At 52.7% G+C, this 24441-nt stretch overlaps 6 protein-coding genes across 6 annotated transcripts; 1 reads left to right on the top strand and 5 right to left on the bottom strand.

The window, feature by feature from the left end:
- Nucleotides 1-486: 486 nt before the first annotated feature.
- Nucleotides 487-3151, bottom strand: PODANS_1_14910 (uncharacterized protein; the record flags this gene model as incomplete). The annotated part of the gene is made up of 3 exons (XM_001906892.1): nt 487-1659; nt 1715-2182; nt 2246-3151. The coding sequence occupies 3 exons, from the start codon at nt 3149-3151 to the stop codon at nt 487-489; spliced, it is 2547 nt and encodes an 848-aa protein (XP_001906927.1).
- Nucleotides 3152-4213: 1062 nt separating this feature from the next.
- On the top strand, nt 4214-6142 carry PODANS_1_14900 (uncharacterized protein; the record flags this gene model as incomplete). The annotated part of the gene is made up of 1 exon (XM_001906891.1): nt 4214-6142. The coding sequence occupies one exon, from the start codon at nt 4214-4216 to the stop codon at nt 6140-6142; it is 1929 nt and encodes a 642-aa protein (XP_001906926.1).
- A 782-nt stretch (nt 6143-6924) lies between these two features.
- On the bottom strand, nt 6925-8652 carry PODANS_1_14890 (uncharacterized protein; the record flags this gene model as incomplete). Its single annotated transcript, XM_001906890.1, has 3 exons — nt 6925-7161; nt 7220-8052; nt 8112-8652. The coding sequence occupies 3 exons, from the start codon at nt 8650-8652 to the stop codon at nt 6925-6927; spliced, it is 1611 nt and encodes a 536-aa protein (XP_001906925.1).
- A 2773-nt stretch (nt 8653-11425) lies between these two features.
- Nucleotides 11426-13228, bottom strand: PODANS_1_14880 (uncharacterized protein; the record flags this gene model as incomplete). Its single annotated transcript, XM_001906889.1, has 6 exons — nt 11426-11577; nt 11639-12405; nt 12460-12612; nt 12679-12783; nt 12845-12980; nt 13210-13228. The coding sequence occupies 6 exons, from the start codon at nt 13226-13228 to the stop codon at nt 11426-11428; spliced, it is 1332 nt and encodes a 443-aa protein (XP_001906924.1).
- Nucleotides 13229-14037: 809 nt separating this feature from the next.
- PODANS_1_14870 (uncharacterized protein) lies at nt 14038-21676 on the bottom strand (the record flags this gene model as incomplete). Its single annotated transcript, XM_001906888.1, has 4 exons — nt 14038-18804; nt 18884-20299; nt 20364-20995; nt 21055-21676. The coding sequence occupies 4 exons, from the start codon at nt 21674-21676 to the stop codon at nt 14038-14040; spliced, it is 7437 nt and encodes a 2478-aa protein (XP_001906923.1).
- Nucleotides 21677-22038: 362 nt separating this feature from the next.
- Nucleotides 22039-24164, bottom strand: PODANS_1_14860 (uncharacterized protein; the record flags this gene model as incomplete). The annotated part of the gene is made up of 4 exons (XM_001906887.1): nt 22039-22283; nt 22348-22869; nt 22926-23865; nt 23931-24164. 4 exons carry the CDS (start codon nt 24162-24164, stop codon nt 22039-22041), a joined length of 1941 nt encoding a protein of 646 aa, XP_001906922.1.
- Between the last annotated feature and the right edge of the window lie 277 nt (nt 24165-24441).

The raw sequence follows: 24441 nt of genomic DNA, 5'->3' as shown, positions 1-24441 counted from the left end.
CAATCAAGGAGTCGGTCGGAGGGTGGCAATTTAGCTGGGTTATTGTACAGAAGTGTTGCCAGATTGTTTCTCAACAAATATGATACCATTTCCAAGAGTGCTGTCTCTCGCCAAGCAACCACACATATAACTGCATATTGAGGAGCTATGCGTTCCAGAGTCTATTGTTGCACTTTACAGCTTCCTTTTTTATTCTTGTATCGGTGCCAAGGTAGTGGTAGAGATGATGGTGTTTTTTGCCCTAACTAAAGCCCACTCATCCATCCTATAACCCCCCCTCACACCAACCAGTCCCGAGCCTTTGTCCTTGTCTATTTTCCCCCTTCCCTTCCTGCATGAATTTACCGATCCCTTCGTCGGTGATGCTAGACGACAACAAGGGAAAGTGGTACTTGATGAATCATCATTGCAGCAATGACAGCCCAAGTCACGGAGAGAAACAACCGTCAAAAGACTTCCTGTTTCGACTCTTCAGTCCCATCCCATTCAAGGCGGCACAATCCCACGCTTGACATCCTTCGCCTTGATACCAGTCAAGTCCGACTCGGGGAGCTCATACTTGGGACGGCCACCCAGAATGTCGACAATCTCCTTCATGCCCAGCCAGTACGCCGCCTTTGGCCGTCTGTTGGGCCAGTCCGTCTCCTCCTCCTCAACCTGCTTAACAGGCGTAAAGACCACGCTCGCGCCCTTGATGCCAATAACCGTTGTGCTCATGGGGTCCACCTTGACCCTGTTGTGCACGTTGCGGCCAAACTGCTCCAGGTGCTGGATACACCGTATGGCCAGCCTGACAGCCCGGCACCTGTCCATGGGCGACGGTACACCACCCTGCTGCATGTGACCAGGGATACCCTCGCGACTCTCGAACCTGCCATGTGACTCTTCGCGGAGGATGTCGGCAATCAACTTGGCATTGTACACCTTGGAAGCCTTCTCGTTGATCAAGATGAGGCGACCGGCACGGCTCTGGCCCTGGTCGTGGGCGAAGACGTTTTTGAGATGGCGCACGTCCGCAGCGAGCATATCGAGGCTGACACCCTCTTCCGGGGTGTACACGGCCGACGCACCAACACCAAGACCACCGAGCGTCGCAACGTAGCCAGAGCGTCCACCTTGCGTCTCAATGACAAAGACACGTCTCCGGGTAGCCGAGGCAGACTGCTTGATCTTGTCGCAATACTCGACCAGTTCGTTCAGACAAGTATCCGAACCGAGCGAGTATTCTGTCCCTGGCACATTGTTGGAGATGGTGGCGGGGAGTAATGTCATGGGGATGCACAGGGATGGATACTGATCCCTAGCCTTGCGCAACTGAGAGACAGCATGGAAAGCTTCGAAACCGCCAATGAGGAACAAAGCGTCAAACTTGTACTGCTCAATCAAGTTGGCAATGGTCTCCATGCCGGACTCGCCTGGAAGCTCGCGGTTCGTTCCAATTTCCGAGCCACCTTTGCTGGCCCATCCGTCCACCTCAAGCCAGTTGAAGGGTCGGACAGCTCCAGGGTTGTCGGCATGATGCCGGGCAAATCCGGCGAAGCCGTTGTAAATCGCCATCGGCTCGTGCCCTCGGGACAAGCAGTAAGCTACACCAGCGCGCACTGCAGCGTTCATACCGCCGGCGGGCGCGCCGACATTGATGAACCCAATCCTCATTCTCTGTAAAGTCTGTCAGCACCCAGGAAACCTGCGAGTGGAGAGAGGGGAGCCGTACTTCCTTCTCTGGCAGCAACAGCTCCTTGTCTACTTGGACCGCCGTAGTCATCATGAACGACTTGTATTGCTCCGAGAACTCGGCGTCCCGTAGACCCATGGCCTCCTCAAAGTCCTGCCGTTCGATTGCCTTGGCCACCTTCTTGGTGTCTTGTACCGCATCCATAAGGGGCTTTCTGACAATCTTGTTCTCGGTGATGGCAATGACGCAGGTCTTTGTCTCAGGGGTGGCCTCGAGAACAGCCTTGACGGCTTCAACACCTTGCAGTGTCGCCAGCATACGGTCGTAAGCAACAGCTGTCCCGCCTCTTTGAACATGGCCCAGTGTCGTGATTCTGGTGTCGAGTCCGAGGCCGTCCTTGTCCGCAAGAAGATCCTTGACCATTGCCGGGGTGATCTTGTTCCCCTCTCTGTCGAGTGCTCCCTCGGCAATGATCACGATCGTTTTCCGCTTGCCGATTTTGCGATGCTGTCGTTGACTCGTTTAGCTTCAGCCAGAACAGAATGACGTCCCAGAAGAGGGTGTACTTACATGCTCAACGATGCTGCACATTTCCTCTCTCCAGTTGTCTTCCCTAGGTTTCTCCGGAATAAATATGAAATCGGCACCCGTCGCAACACCGGCCATCAAAGCAAGCCAGCCACAATGCCGCCCCATGACCTCGACGACGAAAGCGCGGGAATGGGAAGAGGCTGTCGCCTCGATGAGATCGACAGCATAGCAGATTCTTGCAAGCGCAGAGTAGCAACCAATAGTGGCATCTGTACCAGAGAGATCGTTGTCAATGGAACCGACGAGACCGACAATGTTGAGATGTCTGAATGGCTGAAGCTCCTGGGTGGTAAATTCGCCATTGGCAGCGAGTTCGTCGAGCAGCGAGGGCCATTCGGCACGGAATCGATCCGCGCCAGTCAGGGAACCATCTCCTCCGCAGATGATGAGGGCGTCAATGCCGTGTAGAATCATGTTCTTGGCAGCAGCAAGGCGACCAGCGCGTTCGAAAAAGGCCATGCACCGGGCGGTTCCAATGAGAGTACCGCCCTCGGAGAGCCACCCGCGGACATCGTACCAATTCATCTTCCGGATGAGGTCACCGCCACGGACCAAGCCCTCGTACCCTTCGTAGATGCAATAGGCGTCACAGCCCATGTGGATGGCCATGCGCACACAGGCGCGCACCACGCCGTTCATGCCTGGGGAGTCACCTCCCGAGGTCATGATGGCGATTTTCTTCTTGGCCGACATGTTGGTAGTAGATGTTGGCTCGGGTGTCTCGGGGTCAATGTCAGTGGTGTTGCGAAGTCCGAAAAGGGGCTGGAGAGTCGAGGAAAGGAAACGGAGGGGGGAGTGGCGGTAGAAAAAGGCCAGTAGCGTCCAGATCGGATAGATGACGATGGAGAAAGGCCGAAGTAAAAAGCGTGTGTCAGGTAAAGGCATGCTCCAGGCCGCAAAGGAGCCCGGTGTGAGAGTACGTAGGGATATTCAGTAGTACCAAGGGGGGTAAGAATTGGAGGAAGAGAGCAGGCGGGGCACGGTTAGTCCGGCCTTTTTGAATGTTGGGAAGACAGGAAATCGGAAAACGGAGAATCGGATGAGGTTCGAGGATATCAGCACCACGCTCACGCCAACTGCAGCTGACGAGTGCCTCCCTTGGCCGACCCAGTGGGAAGAGCCCAGTCTAGTGAGCAGTGGGCAGGAGCTCTTATCTTATCGAGGAGCGCGGGGTGGTTTCCAGGGCACAGCTCCCGCTCTTCTCTTTACCTACCTAGCTTTGGTTCCTCACCTCAGACTGGACAACACCTCACCAGTTAAGAAGCGCCGGTGTCGCACATGTCAAATATCCCTCACATGGTCCCTTGCTCCCTCTCCCCAATGTCTGCACCTCCTGCGCCCTGTTGGTTGCATCGCCAGGTGAGGGGTTTCTGGGATCAAAGACTCCGTGGGTAGTCAGAGCAATGACATAATTTGGGAGCTGAGGTGGTTTTTGAGATTTTTGGGAGCAGCGGGGGACCCTGGAGCTCGAGTGGGAGGGTCACTTCGGCCCCACCTTACAGAGCATCTCAAGCCTCATCGGTCGCGACTACAGCTTGCAGCTTCCAACTCACATCAAACAACTTGGTCCAAGATATTGTGGTTCAAACTTTTATCGGAATCACGCAGCCTTGAAGACAATTCCCAAAGACGACTCACAGTTTTATCGTGAGAAGAGAGGTTAATAAGATTGAGTCTCTGAGCGGCTCCTAAACAAGTCCAGCCGGCCATCAATTCCCTATCAGTTTCCTTTTCTCTCCTGCTCTGACCCCCATTCCGCGGCTTCCACGCTAACCGCTTCAGGCAACAAACTAACTCTTCATTGGTGCACACTCCACCGCCAACTGTGAACATCAACGGCAGGTATCAACAACCATCGTATCGCCAGTTATAAGAGCATTCTACATAGCACCAAGGCACATGGCACATTTTCATTCATCATAAAGAGGACCTCATAAAGTCGCCATTATGGACGACCGACCCTTTAACCTGCAACCGCCAGCGGCGAAGCCAAGAGGCCCTCAAAATATCGCTGAATTCTGGGCCCGGGCACGCTCACAACCTGGCGGCATCCAAGCCATGGTAGCAGCTCGAAGAGCCAAAGCCGCCGCTGCTGAACAGAAAAATGGTCAGAATGATGTTGAAATGACCGATTCCAACGAGGCCGAGGAACCTGCCGAGACCGAAGCTGAGGAGTCGACCGAAACCCCGGATATTAACGCCGTACGGGCTGAACTCCTTCAACAAACCCAAGCCGCCCTGGCAACATCAAACTGGGCCCTCGACTTCCTTTCCCTGCTAATCTCCAGGGAGATGCCGACTCAAGCTACCAGCACACTCAGCCAAGAAACACGCGCGACTGTTGGTCTCGGTACCCTAGGCGCCACCATGCTCGCAGCGCCCACCGCCCTGGCCCAGTCAAGAGAGACGGAGATGAGAATGACAGCTATAGGCCAACGATACCTGGCGTTGGACAACTGCATCAGCATGGCGAAGCCTGCACAGTCAAGATTAGAACACCAGATCCAGGCTGAGGAGAAGTACTGGGCCGAGGTGTCCACAGTCAAGGAAGCCGGCTTCAGAGTTGCTCGCATGGCTCAGGAACCACAAACCATGTGTGTCAGCTTTGGCTTCTTGAACGCCGCCCCAGAGTTCAAGAACAGCGGGATTGCACCGCTGAGAAGAGCCGACGATGGGTCCGTCAAGTTGGAGCTCGGAAGAAAGGGGCGGTGGAATCTCGGGCCGCATACGCGTCAGGGATTCTCGGAGAACGACAAGGTTGTTCGGACAATCGTCGTTGCCGGATCCGTTGCCAGAAAACGCAAACACTTGTCGACCGTGTCAAGGATGCCACGCAATACCATTTTTGCTCAAGAGCTGTGGCATGAGATCAACAGAGAAGCGAGAACGCTTGGCGGCCGCAATGTGCGGATGTCCAGATCTTCTGTCACGTACGCCATGAGTCCAACCTCGACCATGTCGGTCGAACTTGCCTCGTTGGAGGAAGAGAATGCAAAGGACACAACAGGCTCACCAAGACCAAAAGACGATGTCGCCGAAATGTTGAGCCTAGCCTTGGCCCTACAGCTTTCCCACGCCCACAAAATCAATGAAAGGCGGCGGGAGGACAGGAACGCGGTTCAAACCTCGGCTCCGGTGTACTCCCTCCTCGGCCCCATCGTCTCGTGGTTCGAACACGAGAGGAACATCGCCCAATTCATCCAGCATCTCCTCGCCTATTCAAAGGCTCTACGCTCCGCCGGCCTGCCCGCTTCAGTTCTCGTGAGGGAACCGCCGGTCCGCACACCACCCGGCGCGGGCACGGCAGCTGACTCGGAAAATATCGGCCCGGTATTGTACAGCCCTCCAGCGGTGGAGTTTGACGTGGACATCACGCCTCAGTCTCGACTGAGGGTGATGGTCAAACCTCCCCAGTCTGACGGCCCTCGTTTCGCTGTTTGGACGTTACCGCCACCGACATCGTCGCAGCCGGGGAGTGGGAATCCGCTGCAGAGCGTGTTTCCGCCCAGTCCGGACGAGTACTTTGATGCTAATGACGCGGTGTGGTATATCAACGGGGCTGTGCCGAGGGCGTTGACGGCGCATTCCATGTTGGTGCTGGAGGGGTTGAAAGGGAACTCCTCTTCGGGGGAGGAGGGTCTCGCGAGGTGGGCTACGAGGTCGGATGAGAAGGGGTTGGTGGATGAGACGGGGGGTTTTGGGATCGGGTTTGAGTTTACCTTTAGTGAGGGTGGTCCTGAGTTGAAGGTGACTGGGGCTTTTGCGGAAGGGGGGGAGAAGGTAAGCAGGCAGTGGGTTTGGGGTTTGGGGAGTCAGGCGGGTGAGGCTCTGGAGGATGTGGTCAGGCAGGTGCTCTCTAGCTGTCTTGATACTTAGTTGTCGTGCTCGATGGGTGCTTTTCTGGGCTACGTTCTGTCGGTCCGACGAGAATAGGGCGGCGTGAATGGTACCGTTCTAGCGAAGGTGTTGTTGCCTCCCTCTCGGTCGGATGATCCTCTGCTGATGGGTTGGCGATGACACCGTTTTCCGGTCTGTTCTTTTCAACAAGCGGGATTGCGAGGCCTGGTATTTATGGTGGAAAACTGGCTCGGCAAGTCAATATAATAGCGCAGACTTCGATATGAGGAAGGACACAAATAGTCACTGTATTACAAAACATGCCATAACCCTGTAGTCTCAAGAGGATGTAGGTTCATGCTTTGGAACGAATGTCAAGTCCCTTCTCTCAAAAATGTCACCACAAGGATCATCAAGATATTTCAAAGCATTTCTCTCTCTCTTTTTTTCACAACTCGCTAGTTAATGATGTATGTAATCATAAAAGTCGTTAAAAAAATAACCAAAAAAACTCGCAAGACATCAAACCAAAACATGACCATGATAAAAGACCAACATGAAAACAATATCCAAAACTAGAAAAACAAAAGTCGACCCATCCACTTCTTGTCTCCTTCCATGACAATGACCACTGGTCAACTCTTCAAGCTCATTATTAACCATGCATTGGTGGTTGGTATCATCCAAAACACAATCATCATCATCCTTTTCCAGAAACAACAAAACAAAAAGTTTCTATAACAGCAAGACGTCATCACACATTCATCATCATCAGTGATTCATCATCCCCAAAGTCGCCAAAGTCGTATCATGCCGGGCTTTTAGTAACGATATTGGCGACCGCCTGGGTGACGGTGGCTGTCGTAGATGATCTCACGCTCGACCACGCGCTCGTCATCCAGACGGTGTCTGCTGCTGCTGTGGCTGTGGCTGTGGTGGTGGTGGTGACGGTGCTCCCACTCATCGCGCCACTCGCGCTCGTACTGGATCTCTCTGGCGCGGTCCTTGCGGGATTGGCGGATGCGGTCCGAGAGGTTCACAAGACGGACAACCTCCTCCTGTTTAGGGCGTTAGTAATCTATCGGCAGCATGTAGAAAAGGTGAGCGTGAACTTACGTGAGCCAAAAAGTCGATAATGTAGTAAAAGTACTCGGTCTCCTCATACTCATAGCCCATCTCCTGAATAGCCTCACGGCAGACCAAGTCCTTGGTGATCTCAGTCCAGGTCTCACTGCGACGCTGCTGGGGGGGAGGCGGCGCAGGAGAGTTCGTCCTCGACTTGGAAATGGTGAGACGGCGATCGGTAATCTTCTCATAATCGTCACGATCCCGGCGGTCCTTGTCAATGATCTGCACACTCAACCGCCTCTCCCGCTCAATGTCGCGGTCACGGTTGCGGTCACGGGCGTCCGAGATAGTGGTGGAGGTCTCGGAAACAACGCTCTTCTCGTCACGGTCAGGGATGAACTTGGCCCGGCGAACACCGCTGTACTTTTGCCATGTCACCTCAGCAGAGGCGCCACCGGCACCATCCATGCGCACACGCTCGGTTCCGGGAGGCACATCAACGATGGTCCAATCCTTGGTGATGCCGTTCCAGGCCTCGCCCATCTTGCCGCGCGCATCGATCCGGGACTTGATCTCGTAAGCTTCGTCGTCGTAGTCGATAACAGGGGGTGCGGCCGAGTGAGCGCGACGGCCACGGGAGATGCTCCGGCGACGCTCAATGTCCACATGGAGGTGCTTGTTCGTGGAGACCACCAGGTCGTCCTCGTAGGCGTGGACAACGGGACGGGAGGGCCGCTCTACAGACCGGCCACGGCTGTGCGAGTGGGTGTGCTTGTGAATGTCCACCTCGGTGGTACCCTTGCGATTAGTATAAATGTCTATCTCAGTATCACGGTGCTCGTGACGCTGAGGAGGCGACGGCGGGCGGGCTACAACCATGCCTAGGATGAGTTAGTACAACCAGTTCAGCTTGGGACGACCGCCGTAGTGGATGACTCACCATGGTCAATATCGCGGTAATGTGTGATAACCTCTCTCTCGATAGTTGGGCCCTTGATGACCTGGGGCTGCGGCGGCGGCGGCGGAGGAGCCGGGCTTGGGCTCCGGCGCTCTTCTCTCCGATCTGTGATGCGGATGCGCTCGTGGATCGAAGGCGATGGGGAACGGGGCCTCTCAACATAGCGAATTCTCTCCGAAGGGGCCCGGCTGGGCTCGCGTGTCCTTTCGACCTGGCGGATCCGGATATCCTCCTCTACTCGCCTTGGGCCTGGGCTGACGCTTCTGGCCCGCTGAACAATGCGCTCCCTCATCCGAATCTCCGGGCTGGGAGATCTCGGCCTCTGGCGCTCCATGGTCTCGACCTCTCTTGCCCTGAGCACCAACTGGCCGGCTTGATTTGGCCTCTCCTCCCGCAACATGAAAGCGGGGACCCTTGCGGGGTCACGGTAGTCGTCATATTCACGGACGGGGGCACGACGAGGAGGAGGTGCGTCCCGAACGTACTCGCGCTCGTCGAACTCGACACGGCTTCTGCTGGACATTGTTGCTTGGTGTTTGGTGCGTTCTTTCTGTGGCAGATGGTGAGCTTTTCTGGCCGGCCTAGCGGTGGAGCGGGGTATGCTGACCTGGCGGGTGGAGGTGGATGGAAGAACTCAAGACCGCTGGGTCACAGAGACTGAGAAGGCGGGGTCGTGAGATGGGCTTGAAACACAACAAGAGCTAGTCTTCTGTCAAGAGTGTGTAGAAAACTTGAAAGAGCCAAAGTTGCGGATGTCCCCGGACTTTCCGCAGAAAAACCTGGAGATTGTGCGGTGGGAAAAGGTGTTCAGCCTGCTCGAGGCTGTGACGTTGGTCAGCTCCGGGGGGTTGGAGGACTCCTGTACTGAGAGTGGCCAAGTGCGAGCCAAGGCGGGGTCCAACGCAGGCAGTGACCAATCTTGACCAGTGAACTTGGCAGACAAACCAGGCTTATGCCTTTTCTCCTCTTCACTTGTCACTTTTCGGCTTGGTGGTCGGCTAGGTCTTACTTCTCACAGTGGGAAATGGAAATGGTCGATGATGTGCGCAACGGATGAGGTGAAGGGTGGTGGGAAGCCGGAGAAGAAGCCCACGGGGCCTGGGCCGGTATTAAGAACTGAGATGATGCTTCGAGAATGGAAACAGAAAGTGGTCGCAGTCGTTGCAGAGACGGGCGGGCCTGTTGGCCAGCCTCTGGGTATTAACTGCTTTCCCTGCCGCTGGGCCTGACTGACGACGAGTTTCAGGGTCTGGCCTGGTTGGCGGTGCCAGCCAATTGTTCGGGATTTAATTTGGGCTCAAACCAACGTCGTCATCCCACAGCTTCCCTGCGCCTTAGCTAGTCTAGTGCGCCTAGATCGGCGCCTACATTCCCTTTCAACTTATGTAACCAACAATCAGCCTGGTTTTGGGCTCATTCATAGTGTCTGTAAGGAATGAATACCATGACTACCGGCGATGTTTGATGAAGCATGACGGTCAGGCCGTGGGAGAGTCTTGATTGTTGACTTTCCAACGCTTTGAAAGACCCCCAATCTATGGTGGGGTCCACAGACGTTGGCACGAGCCGTTGCGGCGTCTTGACACTGTGCGCTAGTAGGCAGTTTACCCGCCATTACAGTGTATACTGCTATCAGATGTACTGTGTTTTCTTGCGTCTACTAGGCTTTATCTCGATGTTTCTCAAACATGGGATGTCCTCTCTCCCCTCGCAATCCTCCATCAACCTCACCAGATCCCTCTGCAGGAGTGCGGTAAAGTGTCACAACCAGCCCAGACCAAAGCCCGTCGGTGACACAGGCGTCACAAGCTTCTCCAGAGGCACGAGGGACGTCGCAGCAGGACAGCACCCCCACCGGATGGCAGACTCAGCCAGCCGGACTAATGCGGGCCAACAATCAGATGTCTCTGGCCTGGTGACGCCGATGACTGGGGAAAAATTGAGACAAGACGAACAGGCTAGAAGAAGCGCTATGTTCTCTCTCACAATTGGTTCATCTCAGTGCTACCTACACTACTATCATGATGGCCGCAAGCAAAAAACGTTGCAGCCCCTCACTCTCCCCCAGCCCCTCCTTTCCAGCAGATAACCCCACCATGGACGAAAGCCTGGTCATACATCATCGATTCACTTTCGTCCGCAACACCAGATACTTACAGTTGCTTCGAATCAACCCGACATCTCTCACCGAATTCTCATATAACAAACTCATTATAACAGATCTCTCTAACACCCTGTCCAAAACACCAACTTTTTTCTGTTCAAAAACTTGAGAAATCCCCGTTTCACGTAGCTTCGCCCATCGGCCCCGCCACCTACCTACCCCAAAAAGTCTCGTGTATAATCCAAGACATCTTTCACCCACACCCACACCTCCAAGACAGGTGACGCAATAGTGCATATTCAGCAGCAAACGAGATTCTTCCAGAAATCCTGTCCATTCTAACACTAGTAGACAAGCCGTGACTAGACTTACCGACATTTTCGCATCACACGAGAGCAGACAAATGCCGATGTCATTATCACGAGCTTTAGTCTCGATGCCCAAAGGGCAAAAATGGAAGTTCAGAGAACATCTCGATTCAGATCATCAACTTTATCGTCGTAGTTTGGGCATCAATCATCCAACTTCCGAAATCGAGCAGCAGCAAGCACAACATCATGCACTCAAACCGCCCATCATGACCAAACCATATTGAATCCACATCAATATAATGCAGTTTGAGATCCGGACTGGCTGTCTCAAAAGAACTGTGCCCCCCCTTCCCTCCTCATCATGATAGGAGAGTAAACATAGTCCAACACATACTTCTACGGCACAAATGATCCCCCCTCCCTTTCGGCTCGGCCCATGAATCCAACCAACCTACCACGCCGCTCAGATTAGCGAAACCCATAGTGTACTTATTCCCTCCCCTCTCAAACGAAAAAAGAGTCCCACTTCTGTTTCGTTTCACATTGTTCTTTTTTGTTCCTGTAGATCCCGAACATGCACCTAGCACAGGTCAACATATCGTTGACCCAGCCCGCTACCCGGCCAAGTGATGATAAAAATGACAGATGGCAGATCGGCACACAATGAAATCAGTTACAGATGATCACAATGTATTTCCTCCTATGGAAAAATATGGGTTACTCTGACAAGAAAAAAAGTAGGAAAAAAAACAGTATGATACACCCACCCAGGTATTATGCCGCCGCCAAATTCTGTGGGCTCTTCCTGCTTTGAATAAAATCCGGCGGCCGGTGCTGTAGTGGCAACCATAGCTCCTCCTCTGAGGGGCCAAAGCCATATATCATCGCATTGAAGAGCTCATCGTGAAAAAGAAAAAAAATGAACCCAGCAAATTGTGCCAACAAGAAAAGTCCACTACCTGCCTCGCCAAAAAAAACATATCAAGTGTTGACGACGGGTAAAGTGTGTTGAGTACATCAACTCTAGGCAGCCCTGCTGACAGTTAGCATCAGTCCCCATCAAGCAACACCCTGCAAAAAAAAAAAAAACTTACGCCTTTCTACCACGCTTCTTTGGGGCAGGAGCAGCTTCACCATCGGCATCGGCAGCCTTGGCCTTGGGCTTCCGGCCTCCTCGCTTCTTGGGAGCGACCTTCTCCTCAACCTCGGCCTCCTCCTCGGCCTCCTCCGGCGCAGCATCAACCTCCGCATCGGCCTCAACCTCAGGCTCAGGCTCGGCATCCTTCGCCTTCTTGCCCCGAGCTCCACGCTTGGCAGGAGCAGCACGCTTCGGCTTCTCGACAACCTCCTCCTCGTCCTCCTCGGGTGTCGCCTCGGACTCTGGCTCAGCTTGCGGCTCAGGCTCCTTCGCCTGTTTCCCCTTAGCTCCACGTTTGGCAGGGGCAACACGCTTGGGCTTCTCAACAATTTCATCCTCGTCTTGCTCCTCCTCCTCCTCCTCATCCTCCTCCTCCTCCTTGTAAACAGGCGCCGCCTTCTTGCCACGAGCAGCACCTCTTCTCTTGGGCTGCGCAGCTTCCTCTTCGTCCTCTTCCTTAACAGCAGCAACAGCCTTCTTGCCACGAGCAGCCTTCTTCTTGGGTTTCTCTTGCTCCTCAGCCGGCTCAGCATCAGCCAAAACTTGATCCTCGTCCTCAACAGCAGCAGCAGCAGCCTTCTTGCCACCACGTTTAGCCTTCTTCGCAACAGGAGCCTCGGTCTCGGCTTCAGCCTCAGCTTCGTCTTCATCAGCCTTCTTGCGGCCACGCTTAGCAGCACGCTTCTTGGCAGGAGTCTCTGCAGCCTCAGCTCCATTGCCCTCCTATATCACGGTCAGCCATCGGTTAACACCAACCCCCGGCAAAGCGCAGCTCACCTCTTCCTCAGCGTTCTTCTTCTTCCGGGGTGACGCGGGCGAATTCCCTTCTGTCCAGGAACGTTGAATTCGGGGTCGCCATTGAAATCCTCAGCATCGATATGTCCCTGGTTAAGAACCCTCTGGACCTTCTGCCTCAAATCAGGGTACTCCCTAGTATGCTTCATTAGTTTTCCACACCCAACCGCCACATTACCACCAGACAATAGTCAAACTTACTCCAACTCCTCCCAGCCATCAAGCATATCCCAGTTGTATTCACCGTTCTTGTCCTTGCTGAGATACTCCTGCAAGTTGGAGATGGTCTCACCAGAGACGCAGCCCCTGTGTGAATTCGTTAGGACATCAATTCCAGCAGAAAAGGGGTGGATATAATTAGACATACCAATGACGCCAGGCCCAGCTCCCATGCTCCATGATGGTCACCCAGACTCCAAACCGGAGCTGGCCCTTTTCAATCTTGATGTTTTCCTTCTTGCAGACGGGGTCTTTGCACCCGGCACGGCCGGTAGTGGCTCTCTCTGTGGATGGGTTAGATCATGTTAAATACGATGGGGGTGGAGTGGAGGTGGAAGGAAAGTGACGTCGACGAGGTTGGCTGCTGATAAATCCAAAATGACAAGAGGTAAAATGTCAAAGTTGGAAAAGAGCATCTCGTGAGCAATGTGGTATGACCAAGGCAGACTGACAATGGTGAAAACCCATCATGCGATAGGAAAGAAGAGATGCACCATCAAGAGAAGGACATACCAACACGATAACCAGACATCTTGACCGACTTTCAGTGATCAAGCCGATTCTGTTAGGATTGCCGAGATTGTTGAGAATCCTCTATTCAAAGCAGAAAACGTGCCGAATCGCTGCAGAATAGCTTCCCAATCGCTTTCTTTTCTCTGTCGTGTCGAAGACTGGAAGATGGACGCGTCTGTTGCGCGTTGCCGAGTGGGCGAGATTGGATAGAAGACGGTGAGCTGTGAATGGGTCGATCCGACCAATATTTCAACACACAACAAAGCTTGCCAGAAATATTTCTGGAAAAAAGGTGAAAAGTTTTCTCAAAGGAAATCGAGACAGACTTTCTTCTGACCGTCAATGAAAAAAGTTGGAAAAACCAGGCAGAAATCTCAGCTGTTCCACAGTTCTTTTTTGCGAGGAGAGAAGGTACGACCTATCTGGAGGGAGGTGGAATGAACGGTGAAATCCAGGCCCAAGCGTTGTGTTGCGCTAGGCGGGCTGGGCGATCATTAATAACCAGCCAACCCGCCGTTTGTTTGGATTTCAGGGGTTAACCCGCTGTCATCAACAATCTGGGAATGGCCCTCCAGGATGATTGTTTGCATTGTGAAGGTCGAGTGTGTCATTTGCTATTTCGAGGAAACGCAACAGACTGATAGAAGTTATGTCAACTAGAACGAATCCATTGACTCAGATATCACCAATCTCTACAAACACTATCCATCTAAATACCTTCCTAAAACCAACACCCCCTTAAATAACCGCTATGCTCACCTTCCCAAAAAACTCGCTATTCATAACCACCACCCCGCTCATACGATACCCCATATTATATCCAAGGATTTACAAGAACGGACACCACCCAATATACATCGCCGCCAAATTCCTCGGGTTGGTCGCCTCCTTGATCAGCATATCCACCTGCCCCTCCACCCCCAGCGGTATGCTCTCCTCCGGCAGCAACCCCTCCACCTTCCTCTTAATGCTCGCCACCACACTCGTAGGATTCAACTTGACCACCTCCTTCGTCCTCTTGCTCCCCCTCTGCAGATCCAGCGTCGGATCATAAATAAACGCCTCCAAAATACTCATCAACGTCTCCTCCTGTTGCCTGAGTATTCTCAACGTCAGCTCGCTGCAGTGCCTAAACGGCCCTTCATACCGATACACCCCCATGGCATACTGCATATTGTGTGTCAACCTGAACGGCACACACTCGGGCTGAGTAAACGTCCTCCCCTTGTCAAAAAGACAGTTGAAATCCACGTGGAAAACGCCCCCGTTCCCCTCCTCAAGCAAGACATTCTCTCCGTGCCGGTCACCCAACCCGAGAATCGTCCCCACCATCGACATGACCGCACACGACCGCGTGTACTTCAGCCTCGCCGCAAACCAAGACGAAGGGTTGGGAAACTGCGAGACGAACCACTCCCCCAACACGGGCGGGAACATCCCGATGATCGTCTCGGTATAGATGTGCGTGTTGTTGTCCCCGGCGCAAGCCTGCTTCATCAGTTGCGCGAGCTGGGTGTAGTTTGGCGAGATGTTCCTCCCCCTATAGATGCTCAGCAAAATTTCGCGCAATGTCTTCAGCCCGTCGACCCATTCGATGATGCCGCATTCTTCGTTGAGGGGCGTGACAGCATATGTCCTGATGTAGAGCTGCCTTCGGCTGGATTCCACGTCCCGTTTGAGCGAGCGATTGATGAGCGAGTTAAACTCCATTAGGCGCTGGTCTGTACGCAGATCGTCCTTGGGTTTGATCAGTAGACCATAAAGCTTGCCATCTGATCCACGGGCTGTCAACTTCCGTGGCTTTGCCAGCGACCCCAAAACCAAGACATGGTCAAGGAACGCCTCAATCGTGACAGCATCCCGAGAAAATGGCTTGTGCCTCCTGACATTGTCTGTCAAAGTCGGCAACGTGGCAGTCAAACTGGTCTCAACCGGAACGACCAGCGGGCAAGGCGTGCACTTGTGGTTAAAGAACAAATCCCTAGTGATGCTCGCCGTCGTTGTCCTGTTGCTCTGAAAGTGTCCATTGTTGCAAGCCACGAGCAGTTGTTCGGCTAGCTTCTCCCCTGCTCTCAAAAACGCCTTAATGTCCGGGCTGGACGTCTTGATCGTGTTCAATATCTTGATTGCCCTCCTTTGGCGGTCGTTTGGCTGCCTGCTGGGATTCGCCATGAAAGGGAAGACGTTCCAGAGGGCCTGCCTAGGATAGGCGTTGACCACCCTGACAATCATGTCCTCCAGTACTTTGAAGACATCCGGGCTTGGGTGTCCTATCCGGGCAGTGATTTGGGGCAAGGATGTATAGCAAATATATGCAGGCATGGTCTCCAGTTGCTTGTGGAATTTTGCGCAGAGCTCAGTGAGAATGTCACGTCGTCGCTGGTACAATTCTCTGGAAAACGTCACCTTGCCGTCTGGAGTTTTGTTGACCTGAGATCCGAGTTCCAGGAATAGCGTCAGAATTCGGGGAAAGGTTTGAGAAATGTACTTTGACCCAAAGTTGAGCGAACGGAGATAGTTCTCAATGACGAGCTTGGCTGTCTCTCCAGTGATGTACTCATCACTCTGTTGCTCCGGATCCAGGCCTTTCTCCGACTCCAAAAGCTTCTTGTAATGACGCCCGAGGTAGTAATGACCCTTCTCCCAGCGTGAATGCGTCTTGGCTGCTTGCTGATACTGTGCCCGCAATGCGCCCGCATGCGTTTGGCCGGTGGAATCAAGCCATTTGGCCAAAAGAAGCTGCGCTGTCGCCGTCAACATATTGCGATGGGACTCTTGGCTTCTGGCCGAGCTCGGAGGAACGGGTCCAACTGCTTTGTCGACGAAGGAGTTCTCCTTGATCGCCATCTCCAGTATCTGAATAGCTTTGCGATGATGTCCATCCTTGTACAGCAGACGAGCGTTCTCAATGATAGCAGAAGCATCGCCGAGTTGTTGAGCATGCAGCACTGCGTTGAACGACTGATGCATGGAGCCGGCCTTCCTCGCCAGCTTACCGCTCAGGAGCCAGAGTGCCGATATATCCTCGTTGCCATATTTCGGTCTGCAAAAGTCAGTAACCCAAGCTCCAGCATCAGGACTCCAGGGGCTAACATACCTCATCAACTCCATAGCCGCCCTCCTCACACCAAGCAAATACTGCTTATCCCCAACATAAGCACCAAGCACCTGCAACCTCCGATCCAGCGTCGCAAGAACCGCCTGATTGTCACCTTCCAAAGCCTTATTGCTAGCAATCATCTCAAGATCGCTGAGCACATGACATCTCAGCATAGCCTCATGGCAAGCCCTCAACGACGACGTCGCCGAGTAAGTCATTGACCCCGCCACCTTGTCCCGCAAAATCTGGATATGCTCCTTGAATCCCCCCATATCCCTCTTCTTCAGCGAAAGCAAAGCTTGCCCAACCCCAAGATCGAAAACCTCCGAAACATCGCCTGCATTGTAAAGCCCAAGGTACTTCTCCAGTGTTTCCCACCGCCCCGTGGCCCACGAGGCTTCCACCGCAAAGGGCGCTATCCTGTTGACCGTCGCTGGAGACCTCTTCATGCCCTCCACGTAGTTGAGCAAAACGTCATGCTGGCCTGATTCTTTGAGACAGGTGAGGAGATCAACCTGAATATCAGTGTCCTCGGGAGATTCCGCCAGTCGAATCTCATACCATGTCTGGGCTGCTGTCCAGCGGCCAGCTTTCCGATGGTTGAGGGCTTGCTGGTCCAAAGTGACCGTGCCCAGATGAGCCGAGACACCTTCCAAACCATCTGGGTCGTCGATTTGCGTGTAAATGTTCTGAAGAGTGTCACGCAACCGATAGTCTTCGTCGACTTCACGTACTTCCTGTGGCTTTTTCTTATCGAGATTCTCCAGGTGCGGCTCCAGAAAGTAAAGAGCTCTGGCATACTCACCGCAATCGACAGCTCGCTGCGAAAGCAACTTTGGATCGAGAGAGTCGAGAACATCCTCAACCCAGGCGACCTGTTTCTGGGCCCTTGGCGTGGTCGCCTTCAGTTTCCTAATTTGCAGCCATCTCTTGAAGTAGTCGATAATGCGGAACACCGCCTGGTAATAGAGCTTTGTCTGCTCCTTCTCGACATACGAGGCTGTGCTTGGCGGGTGGTATTTCAGAATAGCCAACAACTCAGCCTTGATCGTTGGACTGAACACCGAAGAGTCCGGTTGACCCAGGATGACATGCATGACCACAAAAGGCAGCAAAAATTCAGTAACCGTGAGATCTTTGACCTTGATCAACCGGCACAGCGGCTCAAAGATCATCTCACTAAAAGCGTTCTGAGTGCAGCGCAGCAGATCAAACACGATAGCTTTGAGCCATGCGGAATATGACTTCTTCCCTGGTTTGAAGATCGGGTATTCAGTGGACTGCTTAGGCAAGGGCGCAAGCAAGAAGGAGGAAGATAAAAGCGGGATAAGGGTTTCGCGAGTGCTTTCCGCAAAGGCGAGCCATCTCCTATAGACCGGCTCGCTTTCTCCTTCACCAGCCATCTGGAAGGCAACTTTAAAGTCGGTTCTCTCGAGGAGAACCTGCATGGCATAAGAGAGGTATCCCTGGAATTTGGTGTCGGTTGTCGACTGGAAGGCTTTGACCAGGACATTCTCCAGCACAAAGGCCACAAAGTCAGTGGTCTCGCTTGCGTCCTCAAAGTTGTGAATGACGACAATGTGTTGCTGCTCCCGCGTAGTTTCCAGACGATTGGAGTCCAAGCAACCTATGAGCCCGAGAGCTTCAGCGCATGACCGCGTAATAGATGGTTGCCATCCGTTGTACTTGACCGAGCAGTCCAAGATTGAACGAGTCAAGGTTGTGAGGATAGCATCCGGACGTTCGCTAATGGCTGAGGTTTGGAGATATTCCTGGTGCTTCTCCAGATATGGCACCAGTTCAGTCAACGCGTACTCGACAACACCGGGGTTTTCATGGGCCAAACGCTGTGAGAATACGGCAAAGGTCTCCTTGATCGTCAAGCGCGGGCGAAGGCCTTCGACTTCCTCACTGATATCCCGCAGCTCATCAATTTCACCGAGCGAGGGAAGCTTGATGGAGTACTCCATGATGATCTGTCTGTTCTTAGAAAGCAGATCTTGCAACAGAGACTTGAGGAATTGTTTGGTTTCTTCATCGCAGGAACTGTAGTAGAACCTGATAAGGTAAAACGTCGCTTCGAGTAGTGCTTCCAGGTCGGTGTCCTCCATACACGTGAGCATGGATGCCCAACATGAAAAGGCTGCTGACCGGAGTTCATCGTGGGCCAGCGCAGTCACCAAGCAAGCCGATATCTGTCGATATATTAGAGAAAGTCTCGCAAGCTGACGCTTTGATTTACTTACTTGGGTACGGGCAATGCTGGCGTATGAAGAACACACCCTAATCATTACCTCCATTGCGCGAATGCACAATTTTCGCTCCTGTGGAGGAGGATGCACATTGTGAGAATCATTGATGTTCTCGACTAGCCGCGTAGCGACGCCCAAGGCATAGGGTTGAAGAAAGCGCCCGATAACATCTGTCTTGCTCATCTTTTTGTCCTTTGGCGTTCCGGTGATCAGATTCGCCATTGTGACAAGTGCTGTTCGTACCTAGTAACTGTCAGTCATGAAGCTCTCAAGATAGCCAAAAAAAGAAAAGGAAAAAAACGAAAACCTGAAGAATCTTTACCTGAGGCTTTCGATCGTCATTCGCAGCGGCGGCATATTTGAACAACTCTAAAGCGATCATCATGGGCCCCGTTCGAAGTAAATCCACCAGGGGAGACTTGTTAAGATGCGCAGATGTATGTTGAAGCAGCTCCATCGCGTACGATTCCACGTTCGGTACGTCTTGTACAAGGAGAAGTGCAAGTATAGACGGTAGGTTTTCAGCATCAACACAAGGCTGCCAGCAGTCCTTCTCACCCCTTGCTTCAGCAATCTTTTGAATGACCTCGCGTTTTTTGCCGAGAACCAACCACGGCAACGCATGCTTTTGCAACATCTTCAAAAGGTTATGAATGCTTATCTGAAGAAGTTCAGCAACCAGCTGTGTGGTCTGTGGCCTTGACACGAGGTCCTTGACGACTGAAAACGCCAAACTTGGCCAGAAAGGCCGGAAGAGGCTGGCAATCGTCACATCATGAGATTCCGCGAGGTTCATAATCTCGTTGAACGCAACGGTTGATACCATCATGTTGTGGTGCCCGAGATACTCGACCAGTTTGACGAGGACGAGGTTCAACTCCGTGTCCGCCACCACTCGCCCAACTTGGCCCCATGCCATGATGCAAGTTTCCTGCAAGGAGATGACGTTTTGGTCAGATATTGATTTGAGAAGTCCGATAGTACGGGCCGTGTTTCTTTTGATAACGCTGTTATCCACCTCGGTGGCTGAGAAATTGGTAAGAAAAATGGGCAACGCCCGTCCAGCAGCAATACGAAGCTCTCTGACCGAGCTGCTCAGAGATTGTAGGCACCACTTCCCAGGAGCCGACTTTCCATTGTCCCAAAACTTCCCATTCGGTACGTGCCTAGCTATTCGTCGAAGAGCTATCATCGCAAAGATACGAGGCCGCCTGGATTCGACAAATTCTTGCAACAGAATTAATTTACTGAAAGAGCTTAGTGCGAGGTTCTTGATATCCGCATCATAACCTGAGACCGGCGTCATATTGCTGGTACCAGAGCAATACAAACACCGGAATTTGAGAGTCGAGGGAGTGCTGTGCTTGTGAACTGTCAATGTATTATCTGCCGCGCAGAACAGACGTGATATAAGTTCAATAAGCCAGCACTGATCGGCCTCGCTAAGCTGAGGGTAGGCGTCCGCTAAGTGGTTCAAGATATCTCCAAGGTCCATTTCCGGATCTGTCTCGAGTAGCTGGCAGAGTCGCCCATGAATATCACCCAGAACTCCGGACGCCACTGATGAAGAGTCCGTTTTCCTACGTTTCGGTGGAGGTTGTGAGGATGCTTGTGGCGGATTGTTCTTGGCCAAAAGCTTTTCTACCTGTTGCTTCAGTGCTGCATCCACAAAGTTGCCTGCTTGAATCTCAGCGGTAAAGCCCTTGAAAGCTGGGTTTACGGTTGCTTGCGCCAAAAGCTCGACAGCTCGCTGGGTTTGAGTTAGCATAGTTATAGCATCAACGTCATATTGTTTTACTCACTGAGAAATCCGTATCAGCCCCAATGACAGCATTCTCCATCGTCAGTACTTTTGAAATCCCAAAAAGACCACAAGAGATAAGACTTGATGTTGGTGCATGAGCAATGGCAGCTTTCGCTAGATGAACAAAAGCAAGACACATCACGCGCCTTGCATCTACTCCTTCATCGTCTTGGGTGAGTAGTTGTTGGGGATTTTTGATCACGTTGTTGCATACTAAAGCAAGAGTGGCATTAGCCTTGTGCTTGAAGATTGCATCCGTGGCGCCAAGTTCGTTGTATGCCACTGCCAACTCAAGAGACATCTGAACAATCTTCGAAACCCTAGTCTCCGAGGGGACTGGCAAAGTTGCCACGAGGAGACTGAGCGGCTGGAAAAGATCCAAGACCCAGATGGTATGATTGCCGTAAAGAACAGAGATATTGGCCTCAGGCCCGGGAATGATGGCGCGTTGGATGATTGAAAGAAGGCTGGTAGCAAAGTGGATAGCATTTTCTTCACCCTGGAGAGGGAATGTGCAATTCAAGATCGGGGTTTCAGAGACTGATTTCAAAAATGCGCTTGGGGGCAGCTCGATTTGGAGAGGAGAAGTTCTGGTCGTCGAGGAATTGGGGTCAAAAATGTCAAGAATACCTAATGGAAGGTTAGTGGGCTTGTTCTTCCATATCCAAGAACATCAGAGGTAGGCTTACTGTCAAGGGTTGCACGGAAGTACTGCATAAGCGGCAAACCGAGGTCCCAAATTCCCACATTATCCTCTACAAGCTCCAGGATGTAATCGAAGAGTGCTTCAACTTGACCAGTGATAGCCCGCGCCCTCCTATGTGCCAGTATCTTGAGCAGTCGTGGAAATATCCATAGCCACAGAGGCTCCTCGCCCATATTTAGGTATTTCGTCCCGTCGGTGGCGCACTTCAAGACGGAAGGCGTCTCCGTTAAAGTGGTTCTTAGGAAGCCGAAAGCTGCAATGGCGCCTTCGTGTAGTTTCTCTTGGGTTGAAAATGGGTCGTCCCAGTAAAGGACTTTGAGAGAGACAGATCCGATCATATACACCAGTAGATGATTGTACTCGACTTGCTCTGCTGGTGTCTTGATGTCTTCGGATTTGGCGTTGTAATTTTCCACGAGACTCTGAAGATGCTTCAGTTCTTCGGTCGAAGCGTCGCTCAAGTGCGAATTTCGCGATGTCGACGAGATGTTCTCTACGATCTGGGCAGCGAGGGTCGATGGAGGGGGTGCTCCATGGGGGAGCGTATTGTTGCTAAATCCATGCTGTGTGGACCGGGCAGTCCTGCTGCGCGAGTCGGGTGTCATATTGCCTCGGCATGGCGTGGTCGTGATCAGACCGAAAGCGAGTGACTTGAGGCGGGACCCTGGTGTTTTGGTGTTCAGGTAGCTTAGTTGAAAGTGAACGCGGTCGTCGCGGGGGGTCCAAAGGCGTGGCACCGCGTGGACACGTGACAGCTCTTTAATTGACTTTCACTTGAGAGAGCAGGTAGCAACAACTCCTTGGAACCCTAACCCTAATGAGAATTTGCTTTCGACTTCTTTTACCCCTAAATCAGCCTCAGTTTCCATGTTTTCACAGATATCAAAGGTCAAGTATTACAGCAATTAATGTCTATGTATCGATAATCCAACTAAACTACGTCTTCAAGGCTGTTGGTAACCTGGAATCATGCACTGCTCAACAACTTCTCAACAGCCCACTTGACTGAGAAGTTCCTCAAATCAGAGTAGTGTTGGCCAACGCCGACGAACAGAACCGGAACATTGGTGGCATGTACGATGCTGACCAAAGTCCCGACCATGTCTCCGACGGTGTCGCATTTCGAGATGATGAACCCGTCCAAGGAACGACCAGATCCAAAAGCCGCATTGAAGTTCCGGGCCTGAGCAACGGAGTCTGTGCCGACAAGTGCCTATAGACCGAGTCAGCATCTGTGATAAGATCAATAGCATCTAGAAAAGGAAACGTACCTCGCCAACCATCAAAATCTTGTCTGGTTGCGCAAACTTGGCGAACTTCTCCAGGGAGCTCATCAATCTTTGGTCGTTGTGTCTACGCCCCGCGGTATCGATGAGAACCACGTTGAATCCCTCTTGTGCCGCATACGCGACGGCATCCTTGGCCACAGTAGCGGCATCCTTGCCATAGCCCTTCTGGTACAGCTCAACTTGGCCACCTTCACGGGCAGTCAATTCTTTCAGGTTGCGCACGTGGACAGCGAGCTGTTCAACGGCACCGGAACGGAACGTGTCACCGGCAGCAATGAGAACCTTGTACTTGTTCTGCAACAAAAAGAAGCATATTTTGGAGAGATTTGTCGACTTGCCTACGCCGTTGACACCGACGATAGACATGACGTATGGCCGGGCCTTGCGGAGCGATGTCGCAGAAGGCGAGGTAATCGCGTCGATTTCTCTCAAGAGATCGAGTGATGATGTTGGTGTAAGCATTTTCGTCAGGGAAGCCTCCATAGCTTTCTGTATCCTTGCGTTGATACCTGTACCGAGGTTAGCATGGTCTGACATGATGGGGTTGAAGGATGGCACAACACACTTTCAAAGCTGCCAGTTTTCACCCCCACCAGTTCTTTCTCAACACCCTCGCAAAGACGTATCGCCGCCTCGCGCGCAACGTTCTTTTTGAGCAAATGCTCCTCCATTCCCTTCATCGCCTTATCCAGGTCTTGCTTTGTCAAAACCTTTCCACCCACCACGTTCCTGAACAACCCTCCGATAGCACTGAGACCAGTACCTACGAGACCACTAGGCGCGTCGGTCTTGGTAGCAGCATTCTTCTTCGCATCGGCATCAGCCAGAATCGAGTTGACTTCATCGCCCAAGTCTCTCAGGACAAACTTCCCCTTGGTCTGGGAACCCCATGTCGACGCGTCCACCTCTTCTACGGCCCCTGGTCTCGCACCGGGCTCAGCTTCACTATCACTGGTGAGGGTGGGAACCGAGTAGTCAAGCTGAACACCATCGTCTTCATCAGCAAGCCCATCGGCATCCCATTTCCTCCCGCGCTTCACTGGCTTGGCCTTGGCCTTCCTGGCCGGGCCTTCGTCACCAGACGATGCTGGAGCTGAGGTGGTATTCTGCATTTTTCTCGCTCTTCTGGACAATTTCGCCCCCGGTCCAGCCTTGGCGACCAGCAGATGGCTTGCGCTGGGGGTACCTGGGCGCGAAACATTTGGACTTGAGCCTGGTGATACCCCGCGGAGGGCTTGTTGGCCGCGGTTGTTTGGTGGGGAGGGAGGCTCATCGCCCGTATCTTCGGATAACACTTCACTTTTCAGTGCGCGCGTGTCCGATTTGCCACCGGCCTGTTCAAGCTCTCGAAGTTGTTGGTCAAAATACTGGTCAAACGTGAGGCACTCGACGATGGTGGTATTCGGCTTGGTCAACTCGTCACGGTAGAGGCCAACGAAGATAGCCCTGATGTTGTCGACCAGTTGATCGATCCAGGAGATGTGAAGCAGAGAACGGTACACGGCCTAGCAAACAAAAGGGTCAGCTGAATTCAGGGGTAGAAAAGGTTGCCCCTCAAGGTACTACCGACCACGAAAATGATGCCCAATTCCTTTTCGAAGGTCCAGCGCAAAGTGTGTTGGTCATGTTTGTACGGAGGGTTCTCAGCGGCAGAAGCGCCGTTCTTTGCGCCGGCAACTGAACTCTTCTCCTCAATAAAGATGTCATTGATGAAGTTGTTGACCACGGATGGGCTGACAGCGGCGTAAGTCCTTGACCAGAGGACCACTCCGGACGTGGTCAGAATTTCGAAAGTGTCCAGCATGGCGAGATGTCGTCCTTGGTGGTGCTGCTGGTTAAAAATGTAAGCTGCACGTTGGAATAGGATGCTATGTTCTGGGAGCGCTGTCGCAATGAGAAAGCTCCCGTCCCGTTAACGGCGGACTGTAACGCTGTCAGTTGCCATCATGGTCCCAGGTCCCCGCTATTATCGATAACAAGGGGGCCTATCATTGGCGCAATGGGCCTCTGTGTCGCTGACCGGGGATTAGCCGGCGCCCGCTGGCGCGACAAGCTTGTGGCTCAGGGGAGATGACAACATC

The sequence above is a fragment of the Podospora anserina genome, chromosome 1 (assembly GCF_000226545.1).
Source record: "Podospora anserina S mat+ genomic DNA chromosome 1, supercontig 4".
NCBI classification, from domain to species: domain Eukaryota; kingdom Fungi; phylum Ascomycota; class Sordariomycetes; order Sordariales; family Podosporaceae; genus Podospora; species Podospora anserina.
The sequence above is the reverse complement of the archived record's forward strand: the minus strand, read 5'-3'. Positions and strand labels throughout refer to the sequence as shown.